At 39.1% G+C, this 23,422-nt stretch overlaps 1 protein-coding gene across 1 annotated transcript in view; it reads left to right on the top strand.

The window, feature by feature from the left end:
• The window catches only part of CNTNAP5 (contactin associated protein family member 5), a 298,681-nt gene that overhangs the window by 105,275 nt on the left and 169,984 nt on the right, over positions 1-23,422 (top strand). Inside the window, exon 4 of the mRNA XM_075181121.1 lies at positions 11,893-12,040. Within this exon, the coding sequence (XP_075037222.1) occupies positions 11,893-12,040 (148 nt within the window). The remainder of the gene's footprint in view (positions 1-11,892; positions 12,041-23,422) is intronic.

Raw genomic sequence — 23,422 nt, 5'->3', positions numbered from 1 at the left:
GGCGCACAGGCGGCCGTATCACATGATACGCGATGCGGCCGCGTCATCGTGATGCGGCCGCCTGTGCGCTGACGCGATGGCATCCCGTGTCATGAGATGCGCCCGCCGGTGAAAACAGGTTATATTGCATACGGGGGGCGGCCGGCCGGCCTACCCCCCGGCCCTAATAGCGGTAAGACTGAGCGGCCCATGGGGCCGCTGCCCCCCTGCCCACGGGCCACCCCGCCCCTGTACTCATTTTATACCCCTTAGTAAGTCAGCCTCGTATGATTATCACATAACATGTAGCCTAATCATAGTTCCATATTTGCAGTTTGTTTTATCCTGTCTTGTTTCTTGTTCTCAGTTTAGTCCAAATGTGTCAGTTATATTCTACCGGCTTCTTCAATATTCCTAAACTGTTCCCTCGGTATAAGAGACATAATCTAATAGCCAGCGATCAACATTGTCAAAAATGACTGATATTGTCCAGTTACGAATCAATCTTTTTACAGACTTGTTTTTGCTGTTAATATTACAACTTGCTACAAATCCCCTATTTATTCACCTATCACCAAACCTTAATATACTACGTATAAGTATATAGTAACATTATGGTCTTCAGTTAGTGCTAGGAATAAATCCAGCTCGAAGATGCAATTTTGCACCTCCCCAAAACATGTTTTGCTTCCGGGGCAGACTCAGGTGCTATTACTGACATCCCCATGCAGGTGATTCTGGTGCCCGCTGCCGTGCCACATCCATAGTCACATAAAAGCTTTGTCGCGCCAATTCTCTCTTTCAGTTGCATTCACAAATTCCACCGGTTCATATCTATCTGCTGTAAACAGCGATCCCTTCTGCATGTAATAAGCTGTCATTGACCCATGAGGTAAGTACAACGTATCGCTTTCACACGAACGACTCTTATGCAGTGTTATAAAAGAAGTATAACAGCTCATACACCCGGACGTTGAAATCAGGTGTTCAACCGGCATCCTTAAATCCTGATAAATACCTGTTACCGCTGATAGCCCAGAAGATAATGTAAGTGAATAAACCTTGTAAGTAAACTGGGTGCTAATGGACTGAGAACTCTGTATTCATCACCCGTTTCTCACAGTTTAATGTACTTTTTAATCCTTGGCCCAGTCTAAGTGTATACACCAGAGCATCAGTGTATTATGTATATTATTAATTCATGTTATTTAGGTACATTTTGCCCTTGCTATTACCTGCAATATTGTATGTAGTATAAATGTAAAGAATATTGCCATACTGTATGAAAATAACAGGACAGCAGCAGTCATTTTGCTTGTATTAGCTAATGTAATTACCATTTGTCTCAAATGTCCATTGTTATGAGGTGCAGGTTAGATTTGGTGTAACTAGCTGGCAGTCACGTTAATTAGCTAGGTCAACAGGTAAACTGAGAGGTAATGAGGTTCGAACTTCTAAATGATATGCAATGTGCCTCCACAGTAATATACTGGCTGAAATAACATCGGGAAATGTATAAATATGTATCAATATAAATATTATTGTATCAAAATGTATCACAGATTTAGATGGTGTAACACTGCTGATACAATGTGTCAAAAGTCTTATTGTTTCAAGTAAGAGTGCAGTGTCATTCCCTGGGGTAATATTGTAACCTCATGTTTAGTGAATCCAGCCAAAAAAGATAACTGAGTCCAACCATTCCATTGTATAATTAAGGCAACAGAGACTGTATGTCTAGTAGCGAAAGTGTCCACTGATAGACCCCTGCTATAAGGGGGAGGTTTGAGACATTTGACTCTACTTCCTGTGTATACAGCTAAGAATATAGGCAGAGCAGAATGCCAAGAGAGCTCTTCTAGCTTGGAGGATCCTGGTGTACAAGACATCAGTGAGAAGGTTTCTTGGCCAGGCATCATGGTGCCGCTGGAGGAAACCCTACCAGGACAGGGTCTGTGTGAGCCAGTAACCCAGGCTGGGCGACACCATAACTGTTTTGCTAATCAGTATTTGTAATATTGCGGGAGGATAAGACTCTGAAAGAAACTGAGATTATTACTTTGGAGTGCTGACTGCAAGAGGCTGCTGGAGGATACATGCTACCATTTACCCTGCAACTTGTCGATGTATTGTGGTGTTGTGCTGTCGTTATAAAGTCTTATTTTGGATATATTCTGGTCTACTCGAGTGAGTCGAATCCCACAGAGGGTAACTACCATCCCAGCTAAGGGTGGTATCCTCACAAACCTGAACACACATTTAACGACAAGTGTTCCTTTCTCTTTTCTTTGCATCAATTTGTGTTATCTATTTGTGTTTATGATTCTCGACGCTCAGTACTTAGGATCCTACGCTACAGGAAGACACACAGAACGCGTGTCCGGTGGCTGCTAGGGCTGCTGGCCGATACGTGGATACCTATGATCACCTACCTACCTTGGGAGTTTCTTCCCTACCCCCCCCCCTTCCCACACTCACACACTTTTTACCTTAGTAGGCAGAGGGAAATAGGAGGGGGGCACATCCTCTGCTCCTGTAAGACAGGGAGTATGGCGCTGTAATATGACGTCCCAGTCCGGTGTCATACTCCCACCCTATTCCTGACATTGAGGGGCAAAATTCCCCAAATTCATAGGAAAGAAGTTGCCAGCTACCTCCCCTACATGTCAGCAGCCGGGGCTCTGTGTGGCCTCATAGATTTGCCTAATGTTAGCGCCGGTCCTAGGTCCTAAAGGAACTCTATGTGTTCCATAGGTCAGGGTGATGTAATATAAAATGTGACCAGGACTTAAAGATATTTCCATAAGATTATTGCTTTTATTTAAATATATATAGAATAAAGGTAATTTCCTGATAAATATTACTGGGTCACTTCATACATGACTGCGCTGTATATCTGGATGGGGTGTAAACCGCTCCTGGGTCCTCATTGTTACAGAACTCCCAAAAACACCTCCGAGTCCTCCGAAGATGGAGGGATACGTGTAGGAATTATCCGCATCTCACCATCTGTCTCCAGAGGTGAATTTAAAATTACATAACATTTTTGGCTTAGAATATTCTCACTTATCTCTAGCACAACAGGGATCAGTGAGATTAAAATGTGGTTTATATTGCCAAAAATTAATTTCCTTAGTGTAATGTAAAAGCTTGTAATAGGGGGAAATGTATCCAATAAATCATTTAGTGGTGTGCTAGATATGGTGGATAAGAGCCTAATGTGTACGTGGAATTTTTCCATTAACAACTACTGTGGCTGTGCTCCAGATCTTATAGTTATGTTTATATAAGCATTGTTTTCCTTAAATTTGGAGCATTAAGTTTAAAATTTACTTGAACTCTTTCAAACATTATTTCCATCTTTCCTAATGCTGATTTGTGCTTGTGCTGTAGTTGTGCTCCTCAAAGTGACTGTAAAAAGAGGTATTCAATCATCATGTCTTTGTTTATGACATTCCTCTATCCATTAACTTGTGAACAGAGCTCCTCACAGTGACTTATATTGTGAGGCACTCAGTGATTCTTATTGTTGTATAACATTCTACTCATTAGATTGTCTGCAGAGCTTCTCACAGTGATTGTAAAAAGATCTTCCTAATTAATACCCCTCCATTTTACATTGTGTAGCAGAGCTCCTCACAGTGACTGTAGGAGAATCTCATTGATTATGTCTTTGCGTTTGACATTATCACTGAACTGCAGCAAGTAATTCTTATTTTTTCTACTTTCTTGAACATTCTTGATAAAAGATCCTATATCTATATATCCAATTAGATGCCCACCCTATACATTTACCTGCCTAGACTCTTCATTTCTCAACTTTTCATCAGTCATGTTTAATTACAGTCTTTATTTATCCAGGAAATAAAGAAACTCTAATATGCCCCCAAGAATGATTCCAGGGGCTAAATTTTCACAGCTAAAAATCATTAGTCAATCGGTGGTTACCTCCACTGACTAAAAGGATTGAAATGATCCATCATGATCCATTTTCTAACCCATCAGGTTTCATCTAGGGCTAGAGGTTCAAATTAAATGACATAACAAAATGTCACAAATGTATCATCAATACACAGATGCCATCGTACCAACGCTAAGGCTTAGAACAGTTTTGGTTAACCTGCGACACTCCAGGTGTTTGTGAAACTACAAGTCCCAGCATGCTACTACTCAATTAATTATCACCCGATAATTTAGTCATTAATGACAAAACATTAAAAAATGTGCCCCTTCCACGACCACTTCCCTCCCTGACATCGTAGGCTGTAGTAAGGGTTCTTTGCACTTGAAGAAGTTATGGGCGTGTGCAGAGCAAAAATATATCTAAACCATTTAAATTTCATGCTCAAGCTTTAAAAATGACAACCTGGAGAAAGGGTCCGTCTGTTACCAGAAACGTCTGTATTTTACAAGATTTGCTCCTGAAAAATAAATGAGTTGTCAGCTTCTCTGTTATTACTTTGTGTTGCAGATTATTCCTGTTTTTGCTGCAGTTTGCACAATGGAAACAATCCTACACATATCTAACAGCCTCCAATAGATTGTGAGTCACTATAGGACTTGTAGGATGTAAAATAAAAATAGACAGATCAGACAATGCTGCTGCGCACCAAGTGAAGAATAAGATTAGAATACTCAGAGGCTACTGATAAATCACATCTCACGTCTCGGGCGGTTCCCCCTGACACTATACAGGAAGACTGAGTGCCCCAGGGGCTGTACGCTCCCTTTATAAAGCTATAGTCATGTGACTTGTCTTGCTTCTTGCTGATTGGCCTTTTCTTTACGTTCTATGCTCTGTGACCGCATCAGTTCAATCTGGGCTTTTCAAATAGTCCGTATCCATCACTAACGATGAGCTGCCCAGGACCTCCAAGCGTTCCATTAAATTATCTTATTTAAAATGATAGCACATGAAATTTTCTAAACCTAAATCAGGGATTTGAGGGTACGACTGGATCTAAGATTTAGTCACAAGTCACCGAACAAATGATGAGTTCTTCTAAGTGACACAAAGGGTCATGTTCACAATATCTACAAAATATTAAAATAACTACTAGGTCTAGTTGCTCCAGCTACTATGGAGTTGGTTGTATAAAACAAAGTAGTTGCTGCTTTCTAAAATTAATTTGTTATACTAACTTTACTAAAAGCGGGGGTACCATAGTATGAAACATATTATTGCAGAGCTAATATTATATCAGTGGGACCCAAAGACTTACAATCTTTGGTGCCTGAAGTTGAGATCCTCCAACCACACCTAATTTACACAGAACGCTCTGTTGCCTTATTGGTGCTGCTTAGTTGCTGACTATCCCTAATTTACAGTTCTCAGTTTTTGACTTCTTGACTTTATGAGCTTCTATTGATTTAAGTATTTTATATAAAATGTGAAAAGTGCACTATTATCGCATTCAGTAAACAGGACACAATGAGGCTGTAGGTCCGCTGAGACAGTATCGTGAGAAACCTGCGTAGATGCCTGAATTGCAAAATGTTCATAGAAAATATTTTAAAATGTTGGAACTATGGTCCTATAATAGAGCATAATATAGGGCCCTGCATCACATAAACCCACATCAGTAGATTGTCCTGCCCCCAGAGACCTATGGTGCCTAATGCTAATTCAAAATCTGTGCCGCTCTACAAGCCAGGATACCAAGAGGAATAGGGTCCATGGTGATTGTTAGTGACTTCCTATTGGCCCTTATGGCGTGTGCAGGGCCAGCTGTCCCTGATGTTGCGCTTATTGTCCGCGTGGGAGGGTTCACATGGTCACGCCCCCTAGGATCATCTCTGGAGGGGGCGGTATGAGAAGTCACCACACTGGTGCCTGAGATTCCGCATGACGGTCCTCTGTACAAGCCACAATTTAGGTGACTCTTTTTTCAAAATCTTTTCCTTTTGGTCCTGAACATACCACTTACTGAAACACTTCACAATATAATTGAGAATTAAGGACAGAATTCTGGATAGGGAATCTTGGGGCTGGGGGATCTGGCTGCACAATGCGGGGTTAAGTCTCAGTGTATTATTCAGCATTTAAATTTAATTCTTGGTAAGAAATAAGTCCTAATGCCTTGAAAAGATTCATCACAATCAATAGATTGCAACAAATGTTTCCATCCCCGACAGACTCGCTCCCAGCTGCTTTTGTGCATAAATATTGTGGGTGCAACGCGCTTTGCATTGAATTAGGGGGATTAGGACATTTTTTTTTTGAATATTTATAACCTGCTGCATTGAGAGCGAGTTGGAAGCACCTTGTACACAGCTTCATCAAAAACACCTCGAGAGCTGCTTACGCACTCTCTATGCAATCTCTTGTGATAATTTATGTGACAGATGCAGCACTATAATATCCACACGGATCAGCCAGACTTTCAATCAAAATGGCCTTTAAACATGATTCCAGGGCTGTGTACCTAGCTGCTGAGGAGAATTCGTAACATTCTAAAATGTTTCCATCTGTCTTCAAAGCCCTGTTTGAAGATGAATTAACTATTAAACAGGGATGCAGATTAAGTATGGTAATTTTTACAGAAGCGCTCGAAGGCTTTTTAATAAACATGGTGAAAAATACCATAAATGACTTGAACCTATAAAGCGAAAAGCATTTATTTGGCCGCGCTCGTTAACCCAGTCAGGCTATTAAATAAGCTTTTTTTGTTTTAACCAAACAAGAGCAATAAGAGTAAATCTACCTACTACATCTTTCACTGTGTACTATCAGTAGCTTTTAAATCCAGCTGGCATTTAACAGCAGAGACCGGAGATTTTGGTACAGGACAGTTGGGTTCTGAGTTCCTTTGTGCCGTACGTTGCTTTGTCTCCTCTACCCACATCTTGCTCATAAAATTTCTCCAGCGTCCTCTTGTCTGTACAAACTCGTTGACATTTCTTGTTCATTGTGGCAGAGTCCTCAGACTCTCCCTGTTTTCCTAGTTCTTGGAATTGGTATCCCTGCCACGTGTCTGTGGCTTGTATGTCTTGTGTTGCACATTGCTGCTTTTTATACAAAGGTGTGGGATGTGCAACCATACTTGCCTACCATGTTGGAATGTCCAGGAGATCCACAAATTTTGGGATGTCCCCTAGGAAACCCTGAAGAGCATGGCACCCCCCCCCCCATTCCCTGCCCACTTCGCTAGTGAAGTGGGTGGGACGGAGCTTGATGATGCTGTTTGCAGTGAATCATATCACCGTCCTCCGCACTTGCCACTTCAATCTCCCACTCCGAGATCTGTGCGTCCGTCAGTTCCATTTTATATTCAACTGATATAAACTTTTTGTTCCGCAAAAAGACTTTTTCCGTCATAATACTTAATTCGCCTTAAGTGTTGCCACAATTTTGACGATCTCTAGGTGTCGGAATTTTAGCTAAATAATCCTAGGAGTAGCAATTGACAGGGCTACAAAGCCAGCATTGTGCAGCCACACAAAAGAGCATTTAAGCGTTGAATTTCCGGGTTGCCCTCACCGTTTTCCAGCTTTCTCTAGACAATACTGGAGAGGAAAAAAACTGTTTTGCATATCTATCTGGTGTGAGCCTCAAGGCAAATTGTACAAGAAAGAGAAGAATTTAAAATCTGGAAAAGCCTGTTGTGTATACTGCATGTGAAGAATTACCTGATATTCAAATAAGGAGATATAAATATAAGTTGAGATCCCCTTTGAAATGTAAATCCCATCTGTTAACTGCCAGGTACCTCTCTGTGCCTGGGTAGGTAGAGAACAGGTGACAAATAATTTAGTACAGTGAATAATAGAAGCAAGAAGGAAAACAAGAAAAGACAAAACTGGAATAACGCGGTAAAGAGGAGAATATAGTCAATCTTATTAAATGCTTTCTGCACCTTTATTAAAAGGAGAAAACTATTAGATTGCTAATCTTATGTTGAGTCTCAGGATTCTAAAATTCACTAAACTGCAATCACAGTAAATGTAATTAATATCCATTTAACAGCTTGGTGCTGTCACAGCTCAGAAAATGAGTCTTTTTCAACTTGGTTGCCCTGATTGTATTTCAGATTTGCAGAAATAAATGTTAAGTTTGTTTGGGAATAATTTAGAATGTAATATATGTTATAACCTTCAAATGCTTTGTCTGTAAATGAAAACACGACGTTCATTATCTTCAATGTACAATGGTGGAGCTTTAAAAATCTTAAAGGATAATTCCACCTAAAACCTAAACTCCAGAATTCAGGGGGGAAGATCATAAGTAAAGATTAATAACCTGGGATGTGACAATTATTCGATTTAGCATGTCCCCCGTCATATGTGCATTACTGTTATTCTCAAAATGACATAAGCAGGAGAGAGGATAGTGCAGCAGGAGTGAAGATAGTGTAGCAGGGAAAGGATAGTGCAGCAGGAAAGGGGACAGTGTAGGAAAAGTGGTGACAGTGTGGCAGGAGAGAGGATAGTGCAGCAGGAGAGATAACAGTGTGGCAGTAGAGAGGATAGTGCAGCAGGAGAGATAACAGTAGGGCAGGAGAGAGGATAGTGCAGCAGGAGAGATAACAGTGTGGCAGGAGAGAGGATAGTGCAGCAGGAGAGATAACAGTGTGGCAGTAGAGAGGATAGTGCAGCAGGAGAGGTGACAGTGTAGCAGGGAGTGGATAAAGCAGCAGGAGAAGAAGATGTAGCAGGAGATGTGACAGTGTGTCAGGAGAGAGGATAGGGCAGCAGGAATGGTGACAGTGTAGCAGGAGAGGTGACAGTGTGGCAGGAGAGAGGATAGTGCAGCAGGAGGGTGGACAGTGTGGCAGCAGAGGTGACAGTCTGGCAAGAGAGGGGATAGTGCAGCAGGAGGGGTGACAGTGTGGTAGGAGAGGTGACAGTGTGGGAGGAGAGGGGATAGTGCAGAAGGAGAGGGTACAGTGTGGCAGGAGAGAGGATAGTGCAGCAGAGGGGTGACAGTGTGGCAGGAGAGAGGATAGTGCAGTAGGAGAGGTGACACTGCAGAAGGACTGGGGACAGTGCTGCAGGAGAGAGGATAGTGCAACAGGGGAAGGACAGTGTGGCAGGAGATAGGACACTGCAGTAGGAAAGTGCATCAGGAGTGGGAACAGTGCAGCAGGAGGATAGGGCATCAGGAGTGGGAACAGTGCAGCAGTAGGATAGTGCAGCAGGGGAGGGGACAATGCAGCAGGAGAGGGAACAGAGCATCAGGAGAAAAGACAATGCAGCAGGAGAAGGGACAGTGCATCAGGAGAAAGGACAATGCAGCAGGAGAGGGAACAGAGCATCAAGAGAAAGGACAATGCAGCAGGAGAGGGAACAGAGCATCAGGAGTGGGAACAGTGCAGCAGGAGGATAGTGCAGCAGGACAGAGGACAGTGTGTCTGCTAACTCAATTTTTATTAGATATTTTTGGGGCATGTTACAATACCCGCACTTTTAGCACCATAGCGCTCTATTATAGAGCTGAAATACAGGGATATTATCTTCCTGGGCACTCAGCACCACCTATCTCAACCACCAGGGACTAACAAGCATTAGTTGCACAGCTGAATAAGCTCCAATAATGAACATGTTTTAAGATGGAATAACACATTGATTATTTCTCAGTGACCAGAGATAGTAGCATTTAGGTGATGATAATATGAATTATTTGTCCGAAGTTTAAGCAGTTATTACAAAACTTATGTATAAAGTAAATGAATATCCATATCACAAATAATATATTTGTGTATATATATATATATATATATATATATATACATATATATACCTTTAGGTTGTTTCTATAAAAGTATAACTTTATGATGCCATCTGAAACATGCTGTGAAACAATTAAGTCATTTTAATTCAGGCAATTTTTTTATCTGCATAAAAAATGCAATTTTTACTGATTTCTTTTTATTTGTTTTCATTTCTCTTCACCCAACAAACATTCCTTTTGCCCTTCAAATTTATTTCCTACTTGAGAAGCTAATTAGTCTTTTCATAAATTATTTCTCCTATATCAGCATCGCTATGCAAAAGTCAATGATACGTCTACAGATAGATAAACAAATAATGATGTCTAGACTATTTTAATCTGCTACGTGAGTCTTTCTATGGCTCTATGTGTTTGAAGGAACAAATGGCATTTTTATGTGGTTTCTGAAATGTTAATTGAATGTTTTAATGTCTAATAACATCTATTTGTAACTTTACATCTAGAATAATGCATCCAAACCAATTTAATTTAAAAATAACTGGTAGTACCTTAAATGAAGCCAGAAGCTAAAGAATAAATCCTGCTTATCTGAAACAAAGAATATTACACTTTAAGTGTCCTTTGTATACTGCATTCTCAGCCTGTAGTATATGTACTCCAAGGGGTATCTCAGATAGATTTAAGAGGTTCTTGAGTCCGTTATATATAACTCAAAATAACATTACTTTATAAGTAAATGATAAAACTTGTGCAAAACTGAACAAAATTGGTATTTTAAAAACATTTAAGCACTTAGGGCTAGATTTACTAAGCTGCGGGTTTGAAAAAGTGGGGATGTTGCCTATAGCAACCAATCAGATTCTAGCTGTCATTTTGTAGAAGGTACTAAATAAATGAAAGCTAGAATCTGATTGGTTGCTATAGGCAACATCCCCACTTTTTCAAACCCGCAGCTTAGTAAATCTAGCCCTTAGTTTCTTGGAATACATTTACTCAGAGCTGGGGGTACTTTGAATAAATGTACACGCATTAGGGGGTGCTTTGTATTAACAAACACACTTTCAGGGGTACTTGGTAAACATTTAAAATTACATGCGGGTACCCATTAAAAGAGTTTATATTATTATTATATTAATATTATTTATTGTAAGTATCAGAAAGAGTACGTAAAGAAGGTACAGTGCAATAAAACAAAAAGTAACAAGACATAACTCTTTAATTCATGGGAAATAACCTCCCCCCCAAAACACTAGAGATGATGTTCACTTGGTCGCAGAAAGTGAAATTCATTGACCTGGGACTCTCCTTAGTCACTAAGCCAATCACAAGCAATTTGATCAGTGGTTTGATAACACATCAGTAGAGATTAAGTCATAAGGGTAAAACAATACAACTACCAGTGCTGTGTAGGTATATTGTTGTCTATTGCCCATTGATTTCTATGGCCCATTCATTTCAGTGTGGTTTCTACATATAGCTCATAGCTCCATGATTTTACAACCGCCTTGCAATGTAAACTATTGTCCTTTCATAGGCTACTTATTGAACCAATTAAAAGCTCTTTTGTTAAAGGTTAGACTGGATTTGTGTTTTTCCCCCACAAACTAAATATAAAGTGTCACTGAAGGTTACATTTAACATACACAACAAGAGAAGTGGTACTGTGCCCTTGTTCCTGGGCTCTGTAATGCAAACGGGAGACACAGCCCAGTGGTGTTTATCTAATGACTGCATTTACCAACACGTCCAATAATGATCCGATCAATTCCGATCAAACTATAATCAGACATTGCGGCCCACATGTGCAATATATAATCCGTAGAAAATTTATATTTGTTATATATTGTGTTGTTGTTCTAACCTTTTAAACCTTTGCTAAATACAATATCTGTTCCTGAGACTGACATCTATCATGGTTTAATAAGCTTTCCTGCCTGGATAGGCACTAAGACATCAGAAAGGAGATTTTCTGCATCACAAACAGAGTTTATTAAAGGTCATTCTAAATTAACAGATTGAAAGTGCAGCACGTTGGAAATGCAAATTACGTGGAGGGTTTTTTTTTTCTTACATCCATCACTTTCCAGACTTTTCTCTCAATTAGACCAAGGACAATTAGAAAACAGTTTCCAATGTGACATTTAACTATACTGCTGCTGTGTGAACAGATGATTGTTTCATCACACAGACCTGGCAATGATTGACTAAATGTTTTGCTTCTCTTTGTCACTTTGTATCTACAGGTGTTTTCGGGAAATACAAATGCGGACGGAGTGGTGAACCACAAGTTCCAGCATTCCATAAAAGCCAGGTTCCTACGGTTTGTTCCATTGGAGTGGAATCCAAGTGGGAGGATTGGAATGAGAATGGAAGTTTATGGCTGTGCATATAGTAAGTGTTTTAAAGGGATTTGCATGTGCTTGGGATCCCTGTTAGCCCCAAAGACTAATGCTAGAGCTGTAGTTATCTCTTCTTAATTAGTTGACCATTGTGATTACAGCTCAGAGAGTCTTTGTTAGACACCATGAGCCTGGATGATTAAGGGGAGCAAAGAAAAAGCAAAGGAGTAAATTTACTCCTGGACAAACCATGTTGCAATGCAAGGGGTGCAAATTAGTTTATTATTTTGTACTTAAGTTAAATACTGTCTGTTTTTTCAGCTAGCACACAAATACTTGATACTTTATTTTTGCACTGAAATTTAAAGTTGATCTAGGACATGCCCTACCCCAACTATAAATCTGCTCCCACATTTTACATTGACCTCCCCCTCCAATGCAACATGGTTTTGCCAAGGTGCAAATTAACTCCTGTTTTTTGCTTTCCTTAATGACTCATGGGGCATGACTTAACGGAGGAAGTAATATTATCTGTGAAACTGATCACTGTGCAGGACTCTAGTAGAAGCACAGATGTAATGCATACACAGTGATTTTACATCAGTAAAGGTTTCCTATGGAATTCACTTGCACTCTAATATATGTAATTTTAAATGTATGTTCCAGTTTATTGCAGAAAAGATTACTACTTGAAATATTGAAAGTGGTAGTCAATTTTGATAAATACATCATAAAAATGTAATCTACTATATAAATGCCTAGTGGCGTGGGTGGAAAAAAAACAACCAAGCTGCAGCGCCACCTGCTGGGCAGAGTTATACACTGACCTATATATTTCTTGAAGGAGAAGTGACAGTTGGAAGTGATTGGTGGTTGCCGGGGGTGACAGTGGGGAGTTTTTAACACCTTAAGTACTTATCAATCCTTATCGCATGCATAAGGATTGATGTATTTCTCAAATTTATGAAGAATGGATCACAGGAACAGCAGTTCCCAAAAACTGCTGTTTCTGTGATAAAAAAAACCATACTCACCACTGGCTCTTCGATCGCTCTGTCTCCGGATCTCCTCCTCTCCGGAGCAGAGCTGGACATAACCAAGAACAACAGTTTTAGCAGCATTTCGGATGATGGCATACATTAACACAACAAGTACCCAATGTTTTTTTCGGGACTTGTTAGATTGCGGCCAGGAGCAGTCACCATTCTTTTTAACACCTTAAGTAGCTTGTTGAAGGATGTGGCGATGAAGATGAAGGATGAGGTGATGGAGAAAAATGATGAGGTGGTGACATGTGGACAAAACCACGTTAAAAAAGGGCGCTTGCGTCGGGAAGTAACGCTCTTCCCCTGAGGAGGCCTGGGCTAGGCCCAAATGCATGACAAGAACCTTTTTAACACCTTAAGTAGCTTGATTTGACTAGAATGCATAAGTATCATGCACTGGTTAACTTGTATACAATAATTAACAAATGGCGGTTTACAATGAATGACCTACAAATCAATGCTCACAGCTTCTTGTCATTTAAAGCAAACTGCTGCAGCACTATCCCATCCTCATATGTTTGCAATGCTTCAAAAGCAAACCCTGTGGTTAGCCATGGTATTGCAAGTAAACCTTAGTAGTAAAATGGAGTTTAACGTTAAGATTACATCTGGAGATAATGTATAACATTGGCTACTCATGGTGGCAAAATCACCCAGCGATAAAAGACAATTTGATTTGTGATCTATGATAAAACAGAAAGACAGTTCTTTGCAGCACTTACCCTTAACACTGCATATCTGTGTGTATCTAGCAAAATGAAAACATGAGGCATTGGTTCATATTTTGATCAACACATTTAAGCCTGCATCCCAACATCAAGGGTACCGATGATAAAAAAAAACTGTTGCACAATTTGCTTAGTCTCTGTAAGAATAGATAAGAATAAAAGCTGGATGCATGAACTGTGTTCTCACATGTGCCTTCATTATAATGAAGTTCGAAGGAGGAGAATATGAGATAAGCACTTACAGTATTCCACGCAATTCAATAAAAATAAAGGCATGACGCGTTTTGTGCTCTGAGCTGGACTCTATTGATTGAATTGAAAGGAGTTCCGTTCAATGCATCAAAACTGTTTGTTGCTGTGCCATCAAATATCAAAATCAAGTTATTAAAGACCTCCTCCAGATTCCCTACTGTAATTCTTATGCTTCTTCTCTCCTAAGGAGTGACATGAACAATGGCCACCCTACATGCATCAACGGGCACGTTTAATTTCTGCTCTCAGGGGACGTAACCTAGAAGTGCATCAAGGTGTTTGGTACAGTAGATAAATTTGTTTATCTACCGTTTGCTTTTTGCGCTGTGCAAAAGTATAGACATCACTTCGAAGTCCAACTCTAAAACTTTTATTACCACCGCTTACATCTATTTAAATTTACCATTGTTCTCTAAACATACTGCTCAATTTAGTTTCATTTGTGACATAAATTATTCATAAGATTGAGGAGACCCCCACACCTTTATAACTACTGTAAAGCTTCAGAGGTCTCCGGTCGGAAGTGGCCGGCGTATGGTTAGATGTGGTCATGTCATGGTCATCTCTCAACCAATCGTGCTTGTTCATCAACCATATAATCAATGAGTTCACAAGAGTGGAACTTTCAGTCACACATTCAAGATAATTTAAGTACTAAAGATTTCTATAAAGGCACATAACCATTTTTTGTAAAAAAAATGCAATGATGGGGGCTTCGCTCATGAATATGGGAAATAATTGGGAAGTTATAATATTACAGGTACAGAGAGTGGGCTTGATTCATTAAAGAAGGCACAGAAAAAAAAGGTCAACTATTGTTACCTGTTAATGATATTGTCATTAATTATAAAACATATATAAATAATATAAAACATTTCCCATGAAATACATTTATTAGTATGTTATTATTGTTTACTGTACATAAAATAAATTTTTACAGTTGCTCCTGATTACAAACACATGTTCTAGCTGTATACACAGCCGTCATCACTAGTAATCAGCACTTACACCCGACCTGTAGCTGGAGGACGAGATATGGCTGAAAAGCAAGTACCGGAGAGATGCCCAAACCTTGAATCAGACTCTGCTAAATGCACTCAAGATTGGCACGCCCTTACTGTACATTGACTACATGCAAATGACCCTTCCCCTCCCTGTTCCCTTCCTGAAATTAGTGACCTTTGCGCTCAAAGATGAATTGAACGTGGCTGCATTCTGTGGCGTACGGTCTGGTTCTGTGCGTGCGCAGAGAGATTTTGTGGATTGTACGCACAAAATCTCCACCTATGTTCCTTAAAGAATCAGGCCCAGTAAATCTAATTGTATGTTGTGGCACTATGTTTGGTTACTTTTTATAGGGCTTATGCCAACATCATCATCATCACCATTTATTTATATAGCGCCACTGATTCCGCAGCGCTGTACAGAGAACTCATTCACATCAGTCCCTGCCCCATTGGAGCTTACAGTCTAAATTCCTTAACATACACACACACAGACAGAGAGACTAGGGTCAATTTTGATAGCTGCCAATTAGCCTACTAGTATGTTTTTGGAGTGTGGGAGGAAACCGGAGCACCCGGAGGAAACCCACGTAAACACAGGGAGAACATACAAACTCCACACAGATAAGGCCACGGTCGGGAATTGAACTCATGACCCCAGCGCTGTGAGGCAGAAGTGCTAACCTCTGAGCCACCGTGCTGCCCCAAAATAAACTCGTTCTGAAGATGCCAGGGATTGAACCCGGGGCCTCATACATGCAAAGCATGCGCTCTACCACTGAGCTACACCCATTTAGATGTAAAAATGTTATATTTGTTTTATCTGTAAGATCTATTAATGCCTGACTTCAAGTCATCGTAAGTGACATTGATCAGATGTGATCAGAATTAATTACTTTCTATATTGCCTTTTTGTACAGAGAAATCTACACATGTAATCAGCGGCTATTCGTGCATAAATATTTATACAAATCAAGCTGACTTGTCTTCATTATGTAGATGGTTTCGGTCTGGATACAACAAACAGATTCACAAGAATCTGACTCAATGTTGTTTATAGAGCTGGAAGATAATAATATGTAAATTGAATGCGTTCCCCTTTACTTAATGCATCAGTGCCATTCCTGATCATAGGATCAATAGGATGTGGAGCAGCAGGAGATATTATCATATGTACAAAAGATTTCTAGGGTTTCACAGCTTCTATATAACTTGTAACGCAGAAAATTATGATCTTGGAATAAATACATTGTTTCAGTTACAATATTACGTGTAATGATACAAAACTCAACAAAACTAAATGAAACTATCATATATGATCTTCTAATAACAAAATAATAATTATTAATGTACATAAATAATTGAGTATATATGCCCGTATATATGTGTAGTACTGGAGCTCTAAGATCCTTCCCAACATTTGTAAGTAGAAAATCTGGACACACAATCTGATCCACTTAATACTGTCTCCAATTTGCATTTTTCTGCTTCCTTTTCCCACAAGAAGTAATAAAACAGGGGGTAAGCAGTGCACCAAACTCAATGGTAATTGAGTGTCTTCTTGCTTTAATAATGCTAAATGGATGCAAATAGATAGGGGATGAAACCTATTGGTTTCAATGAACCATACCCGCTTCCACTTGAATATGCAAATGAGAGAGGTGATACAGCAGAAGTTTTTAGATGCTACCTGCTCTATTCACTCATGTTCACTGCAATTATCCTCCATTGACCCTCCATACTTCCTGCAATCACAAGAAAGTGGTGGTTACCACCACATGTCAACATGGTCGCTTAGGGCTCCCTAAGTTTAAAAAGGAAAAGTAGGTCATGGATGGTTAAAGTCTAATATCAGCACTTTTTTGATTACTTTACAAGGCCCAATACAGGTGCCCTTTTCCATTAATGTGTGATTATGTTGGCACCTCGACACATTATAACCACTTTCTTTATAGGCAATGTCTCTATTCTTTGCCCTGGCTTTATGGCTGAGCGAGACATTTTTTAAAATTGCCCAGCAATGACTCTGGGGCCGTATCCGCTCTGCACTTTTTTATTTTTCTATTTATTCACCTTTTTGTATGTCACCTTCACTCGTGTATTTTCTTTTTTAGGTGTGTAGCTAGACCCTTATGGGCTCTGTGTCCCCTAAGATCTAAGGGGGCTGCATGGCCCTTAGGTGAAGTCCATCGTTGTCCATCCTTCCCAGGGGTGGCCCAGTTGTTGAGCCCTGGGTGAAGCATTGGCGGCTCCCAGTGGCTAAAGCCCCCCTAGCCTTGCGGTGAAGGGGGTCTGAAGACTCTTGCTCCCTAAGGGACCCTTTGGTTCCAAAGGTCGGGGACTAAGGACCTTCCTCTTTAGAGGAGGGCCACGTACTGCACCCTTGTGCACATTTTTAAGTTTTTACACTTTTTTTCAAGCACTAGGGCATGAAAGCACTGTTCCCGGGCTTTCAATAAAAAAAAATCTATGTGTTTACTCTAAATGTACTGCAGTAGCATGTAGTTCAAGAAAATAAAATATATTCACTAGCTAAAACCAGAGTAAACCTGGGGACACGGAGAAACACAAGGTCTGGCATCTGAGTGTTCCCTACCGGTAGACACAGAGATCTGTGAGGAGCTTACTACCTGGGACTCTGATCTAGAGGTCAAGATTTATTAATTTTCTCCTTCGGATTACTTTCAATTTTTTTATGTGATATCATGGATTTTAACAAAGAAAATGTTTTATCTTTCTAGTACAGTGTTGGCTAACCTGTTGGCTAAACTACAAGTCCCAGCATGCCCTTCCAGCAATAAGCTGCTATATATTAGCAAAGCATGCTGGGACTTGTAGTTTCACAACACCTGGGGGTAAATGTATGAATCTCCGGATTCTTTATCTCTGGCATGTTCAGCCTCTTCAGCGCTTAAATTTAAAGTGGCGCTGCATTGTAAAGGGAAACTTCCCTTTACAATGCAGCGCCGCTTTAAATTTAAGCGCTGAAGAGGCTGAACACGCCGGAGATGAAGAATCCGGAGATTCATACATTTACCCCCTGGAGTGTTACAGGTTAGCCAACACTGTTCTAGTACTCTTCTTTTTTTGCACACGACCATTATAATATTTAGGTAGAACTGCAAATTAATATTTGCTTTAGTTACAATGTAGAACTGCTCTGACATGTCATATCAGTGAAAATTAACAACTCTTCCAAGATGATGTAAAGGCTTCGGTGAAACCCATTGATTTCAGAAAGATAAAGCAGTGTATTCATATTTATTATGTGAAATTCACATCATTGCTTGTACAAACCAGTAAATTACATTTGTTTCAGAATATAGACCATTTAACTAAAGTCATCATAGAGCATTTTATCTTTTAATGCCCTATTTTCTGTATCAGTTCCCTCTGCATATACCAAAAACTCTTGAGTAACTGATTAATATCTACATTCACCAATGTTTCCTATGTCTTTTTGTATAACTCAAGAGCTAATTTGATGTTTGATGGTGTTATAAGTGGGATGCATTCCATACCATTGTACTGTTGCCTGTAGGGTAAAGATATAGACATCTGTTTTCCCAAACTGTGGAATATTCTCCAAACATTCTGCAAAACGTACTGTCCAGAAGTCCTAAAACAACTTCGCTCATCCCTACTGTAGGGATGTAGGGCTAAGCGGAGACAGATATGTGCATTTTCTTGAAAATATAACCAACTGTGAGCGCACGTAGTATTAACAGCTCTCCAAAGTAAAAGCACAAATGTCTAAGAGTAAGAACAAATATAAAATATATTCCTATGTGTATCCATCGCATATTACTGCACAAATAGGAAATGACAGTGCGGAGATTATAAGTCATTTCAATGCTATCTCTTCTATCTGTAAATGCGACTGATAAGCCTTCTCCTATTTCACTGGAACATTCAATTGCTTGAACTTAAGTGAACTCGCTACTTGAAATTTATGCTGAAATCTCTTTTTCAATCACCGTGACCTTCTACTAAATGACACATTTTATATTTGGAGTTTACATTAAATTTCAGAACTCGCTTATATATAATCAAAAATTGCTCCATTTGTTTTAAAGTATTAACTTTTACTGATATTTCATTCATGCCTTGAACTCTTTGGCTTTAAATCTGCTATAGTGTTGCTATTCTATTTCTATCGTTGAGCCACATGCTTTGAAGTTTAAATGACTTACGAAAGTGTTTTTTAAAAGATTAAGAAAGCTTTCTGCATGTAGGACAGATACACTGCATTCTCCGTTTATCAACCTTATGTCAAAGCAAATTCAATAGACATAATGATATTTTTTCAAAATGGGAATTTACCAAATCGACGGAAAGGAATTATGAGTAGTTAAATGCAATGTCTATTTAACAAAAATGCTGAGAGATTTTCTGGAGATCCTGACTTAAGTGCCAGCGTCAATTCCTTGTGACGCATCAGTTTACCGCCCACTCTTAGCTAAATTTGGCAATCATTGTAGGCGCATTCGATTCATTAATTTGTATTACCATTCTGTGTTATTGCTCCCATGTCAGAAAAATTATTTTGAGTTTACATTTTATAGATTGCACAGAAAATATGAATAATATCACCATTAAATGGATGATTTTGGATAATAATAACAAAGTAAATCAGGCATGTAAATATATTATTAGTCTTACATATATTTAAGGTAATGAAGAGTAGGTAAAATCGCACAAGGACACAAACAGGGACCATCTCCTTAGTAAATATCTACATGTGAAATCCCATATATTTATCGGAGGGGTGCTTATCCAACATGTAGAACTGAATTAGCTAGGAGCAAGAGAAAAGAGTTACCCAACTGTTTTCCTTTGCTCCTTGTTAATTCAGTTATATATTTAAGTTATCAATCTGTAAATCTGTAGTGTCCGGAAATTCTTTTGATAGAAATAGGGTGGTGTGTAGCCCCAATAATTCTGTTCTCCATAATTTGACCAAATTTTGTCTGAAAGTTTGAAAATCTCTGTGAATTTTCCTCGGATTTGCAAACAAACAAAATTTTTATTTGACAATTATCCGTGTTTTCTTTCTTTTTTTGTATAATGAAAAATGGTCTTAGTGACTCCTGTCCATTATACGGGGACCAGGTGACACAATCTTGATAAGTACCACGCAGCCCTTGTGCCCAATTTTTTAAATTATTTGTTTACTTTACATCACTGTAAAGCCAGAGCCAAAACTAAGGTCTGTGGGGTGTTGGTTATCGCTGTGGTACTAGCTCCCACAGGAAATAATGTTAGACCTGTAGTCTATCAGTGAGAGGTGATCTTAGGCCACCATTGCTTTGCAAAGGGAGATGAAGTCGCTTGATTCTCCACAAGCTGTTATTTATTCACCAAATTCTGGCCAGATTGGAAACAATTTGCGAATTAGTTCCCTACTGGTGAATCTCTGAAATCTGGAAGAATTTCAAAATTGTTTCAATAGGTTCTCCCATTAAACATATTCAGGTGCACAAAGATGTTGGAGATGTGATGATTGCAGATTGGTACAGTTTATTACATAAAGTCCATTTTACTAATGAATGTTACAAGTGACCTGAAGCCTACTATGTGTAGGGTTAGCATCTTGTTGGGTGCTTTTAAAGGATTCTATTTCCATGAACTATTATATTCTGATTTTCATAGTTAAATATTTAAATTTGCAAAAATTACAGAACATAGGACCCTTTGTTAATCACATTATAACAGAGTAGAAGTTGGTCCTACAGAATATAATTAGTCACACGGGACCTAAAGCTCTGTACACCTACTACTAATCCACATTAACTCCACAACTATATCTGTTATCAGCTGGGCGATTTTCATATAAGCCTCTCAATTTAGGGGAGATGTGTAACTATGGGGGCCAGTAATAGAGTGAATATCTCATCCCTTATAAAACCTACCAGAAACATTTGTATATCACTTGTCTACGTTTTAAGCATTATTAAAGTCAATGAGATAAAACACCAGTGATTAACACTTTTGCTACAAGAAAATTGTGAAAATTGTCATTTTCTAAAATTAATTCCCATCAATTTACTACTTCTGAAACATCAGCCTCAGGTAGCCTCATTATAGGCCCACCCATACCAGTAGGCTCATAGTACAAAATTACTATTCTCACACATTTCTATTCATTTTCCAACCAGGGATTTTATAGTCTCTTCTTCAAGTTCCTTGTTTGTCCTGGTGCTCACATCACCAGGGCCATCTTTTCCATTGGGCACGATGGGCAGGTGCCCGGGGGCCCCACGGGCAAGGGGGCCCCATAGTCAGGGCTCTTAATTAGAATAAATAATCCTGCAAAAGAAAAAACCTGCAAAAAAAACCTTCAAGGGTCACTGAGCAAGTACATCTATCTATCTCTATCTCTATATATCTATATTTATATCTGCATCTCTATACCTATCTCTCTCCCTCTCTCTCTCTCTCTCTCTCTCTCTCTCTCTCTATATATATATATGTGTATATGTAGGGGCCCCGGTGCACTGCTGTGCCCGGGGGCCCATAATGTTGTTAAGATGGCCCTGCACATCACACTAACGAGGTCTCTCTTAAATTATTTGCCAAAAAAGCATGCAGCAAATTTTTTTTTTTTTAATTTTCGAAGCGCTAATTATTTGCTGTTCCTGTTTATTTTTTTAATTGCAATGTGTTTTTTGAAAATTTTTGTATATGACCCATCCATCTCCCCTAACCTCAATTCACAGCGCCACAGACATTATCTGAAGAAATTTCCTTTTTTAATGCTCTTAGATTTACCAAAGGACGGTTTAGTGAATCTGACGGTTTTCTGCAATTTTTCCGGTGGTTTTAAAACCGCCGTGTTTACTAAAGCCCAAACCGCCATTAAAACGGGCACAATTGATATTTTTCAAAACCACCACTTTACAAATCACCGTCCCGATTTTAGCAATGATGACCATACAAACCAATAGGTTTAGGATTTACTAAGCTGAGGTTTGCAAAACTGCCGCAAAACCGCCATCCAAATGGCCAAATAAAAGAGGTAGTTGTGAGAGGTCAGATTGCTCAGGCTGCACGCTGCCATTCAGAGCATAAGAGGAAGCACCAGTGACATTTAAATTATTTAGGCAATCATTATTGATTAAGGGGCACAATTAATTTAATTTTAACTTATGGGAGATTTCTTTTGGGGGGGCACTATTATAACATTATATTATGGGGGAAATGTGAATATATAATAAAGGCAACAGAAATATTGTTCAAATTGTTCCGATCACTAATGTATAAAGTGTCTGTGTAGATAAAAAGGTTAATAAACTTTTTGAAAACAGTCTGTAGAAGAGATAAGAAGAACAAAATGGTTTAAACTATTTTGTGGAATATTAGTTTCATTCTGCGTCTGGGGTCAGGTTTCTATGGCGAAATTGGCATTAAGAGCTTCAAATAGAATCCCCCTCCCCAACCACACTGAAGGGCGGGATGAATTGTTGTCACAGCTCTATGGTTAGATGATTAATTCCACTAAATGTGGAATGTAGGATTTAGAAACATAATACAGAATAACATTCCATGAAACGATGAAACAAAAGCACAACTCAAACCTTGTATCATCGGAACTTTGTATCTCAATGACAATGGTCTATTATGCCACTAAATTCAATTACTGCAAAATTGCTGTAAAACTAAAAGGACCTTTATCTCAAGAATGTGTGTGGATAGAAAGACAATGACTAATGTTATTTATATTAATCATGGTGCAGGTAGGGTCCTGTTATGATGCCATCCTTGCTGCTGTGACTGAGAGCTAGTGTTCACTGCTTTTTATGAGTTAATCTTTTCAATTCATCGTTATGATAACTGAAGCTTTTAATCTCTTGGGGCCTAAGCCAGATGCCATAATTGCGTTGCCTTGAGCTGGCCCTCAGTAAAGTTCTCCCCAATGCCCTTGTACCTCTGTCTCTGTCCTTTATATATTAAGCTTTATTTTCCTTACAAAAGCCCAATTATTTCAGTTATATAAGCCCTAATTATAACGGAGTATGCCAGAATTTCCTGAAAGTAACTCTCCATTATTTACACTTCAGGTGACTGAGAACCATAGGTGTTTAAGATATTTTTTAAAATTAACAAAAACTAGAGATGCTCACTGAGCCCCGTGAACTGGTTTTGGTTTTGGTTATGGATCTGGATTAGCTTCGTGTTTTGGTTTTGGTAAAACCGTCCTCGTGTGTTTTGGTTTTGGTTTTGGATTTTTTAGAAAAAATCCTAAAATATGCTAAAATCACATAATTTTGCTCTTTTTTTGTTCCTACATTATTATTAACCTCAACAACACTAATTTCAAGACATTTGAAGTCAATTTTGACCACCTCACATATCACAATATTATTTTTTACACACTTTTGGACAAATACTGCAGCGACCTGGC

The sequence above is a fragment of the Mixophyes fleayi genome, chromosome 7 (genome assembly GCF_038048845.1).
Source record: "Mixophyes fleayi isolate aMixFle1 chromosome 7, aMixFle1.hap1, whole genome shotgun sequence".
In the NCBI taxonomy this organism is placed as follows: domain Eukaryota; kingdom Metazoa; phylum Chordata; class Amphibia; order Anura; family Limnodynastidae; genus Mixophyes; species Mixophyes fleayi.
Note: the sequence above shows the minus strand (reverse complement) of the source record. Positions and strands in the feature narration are given on the sequence as shown.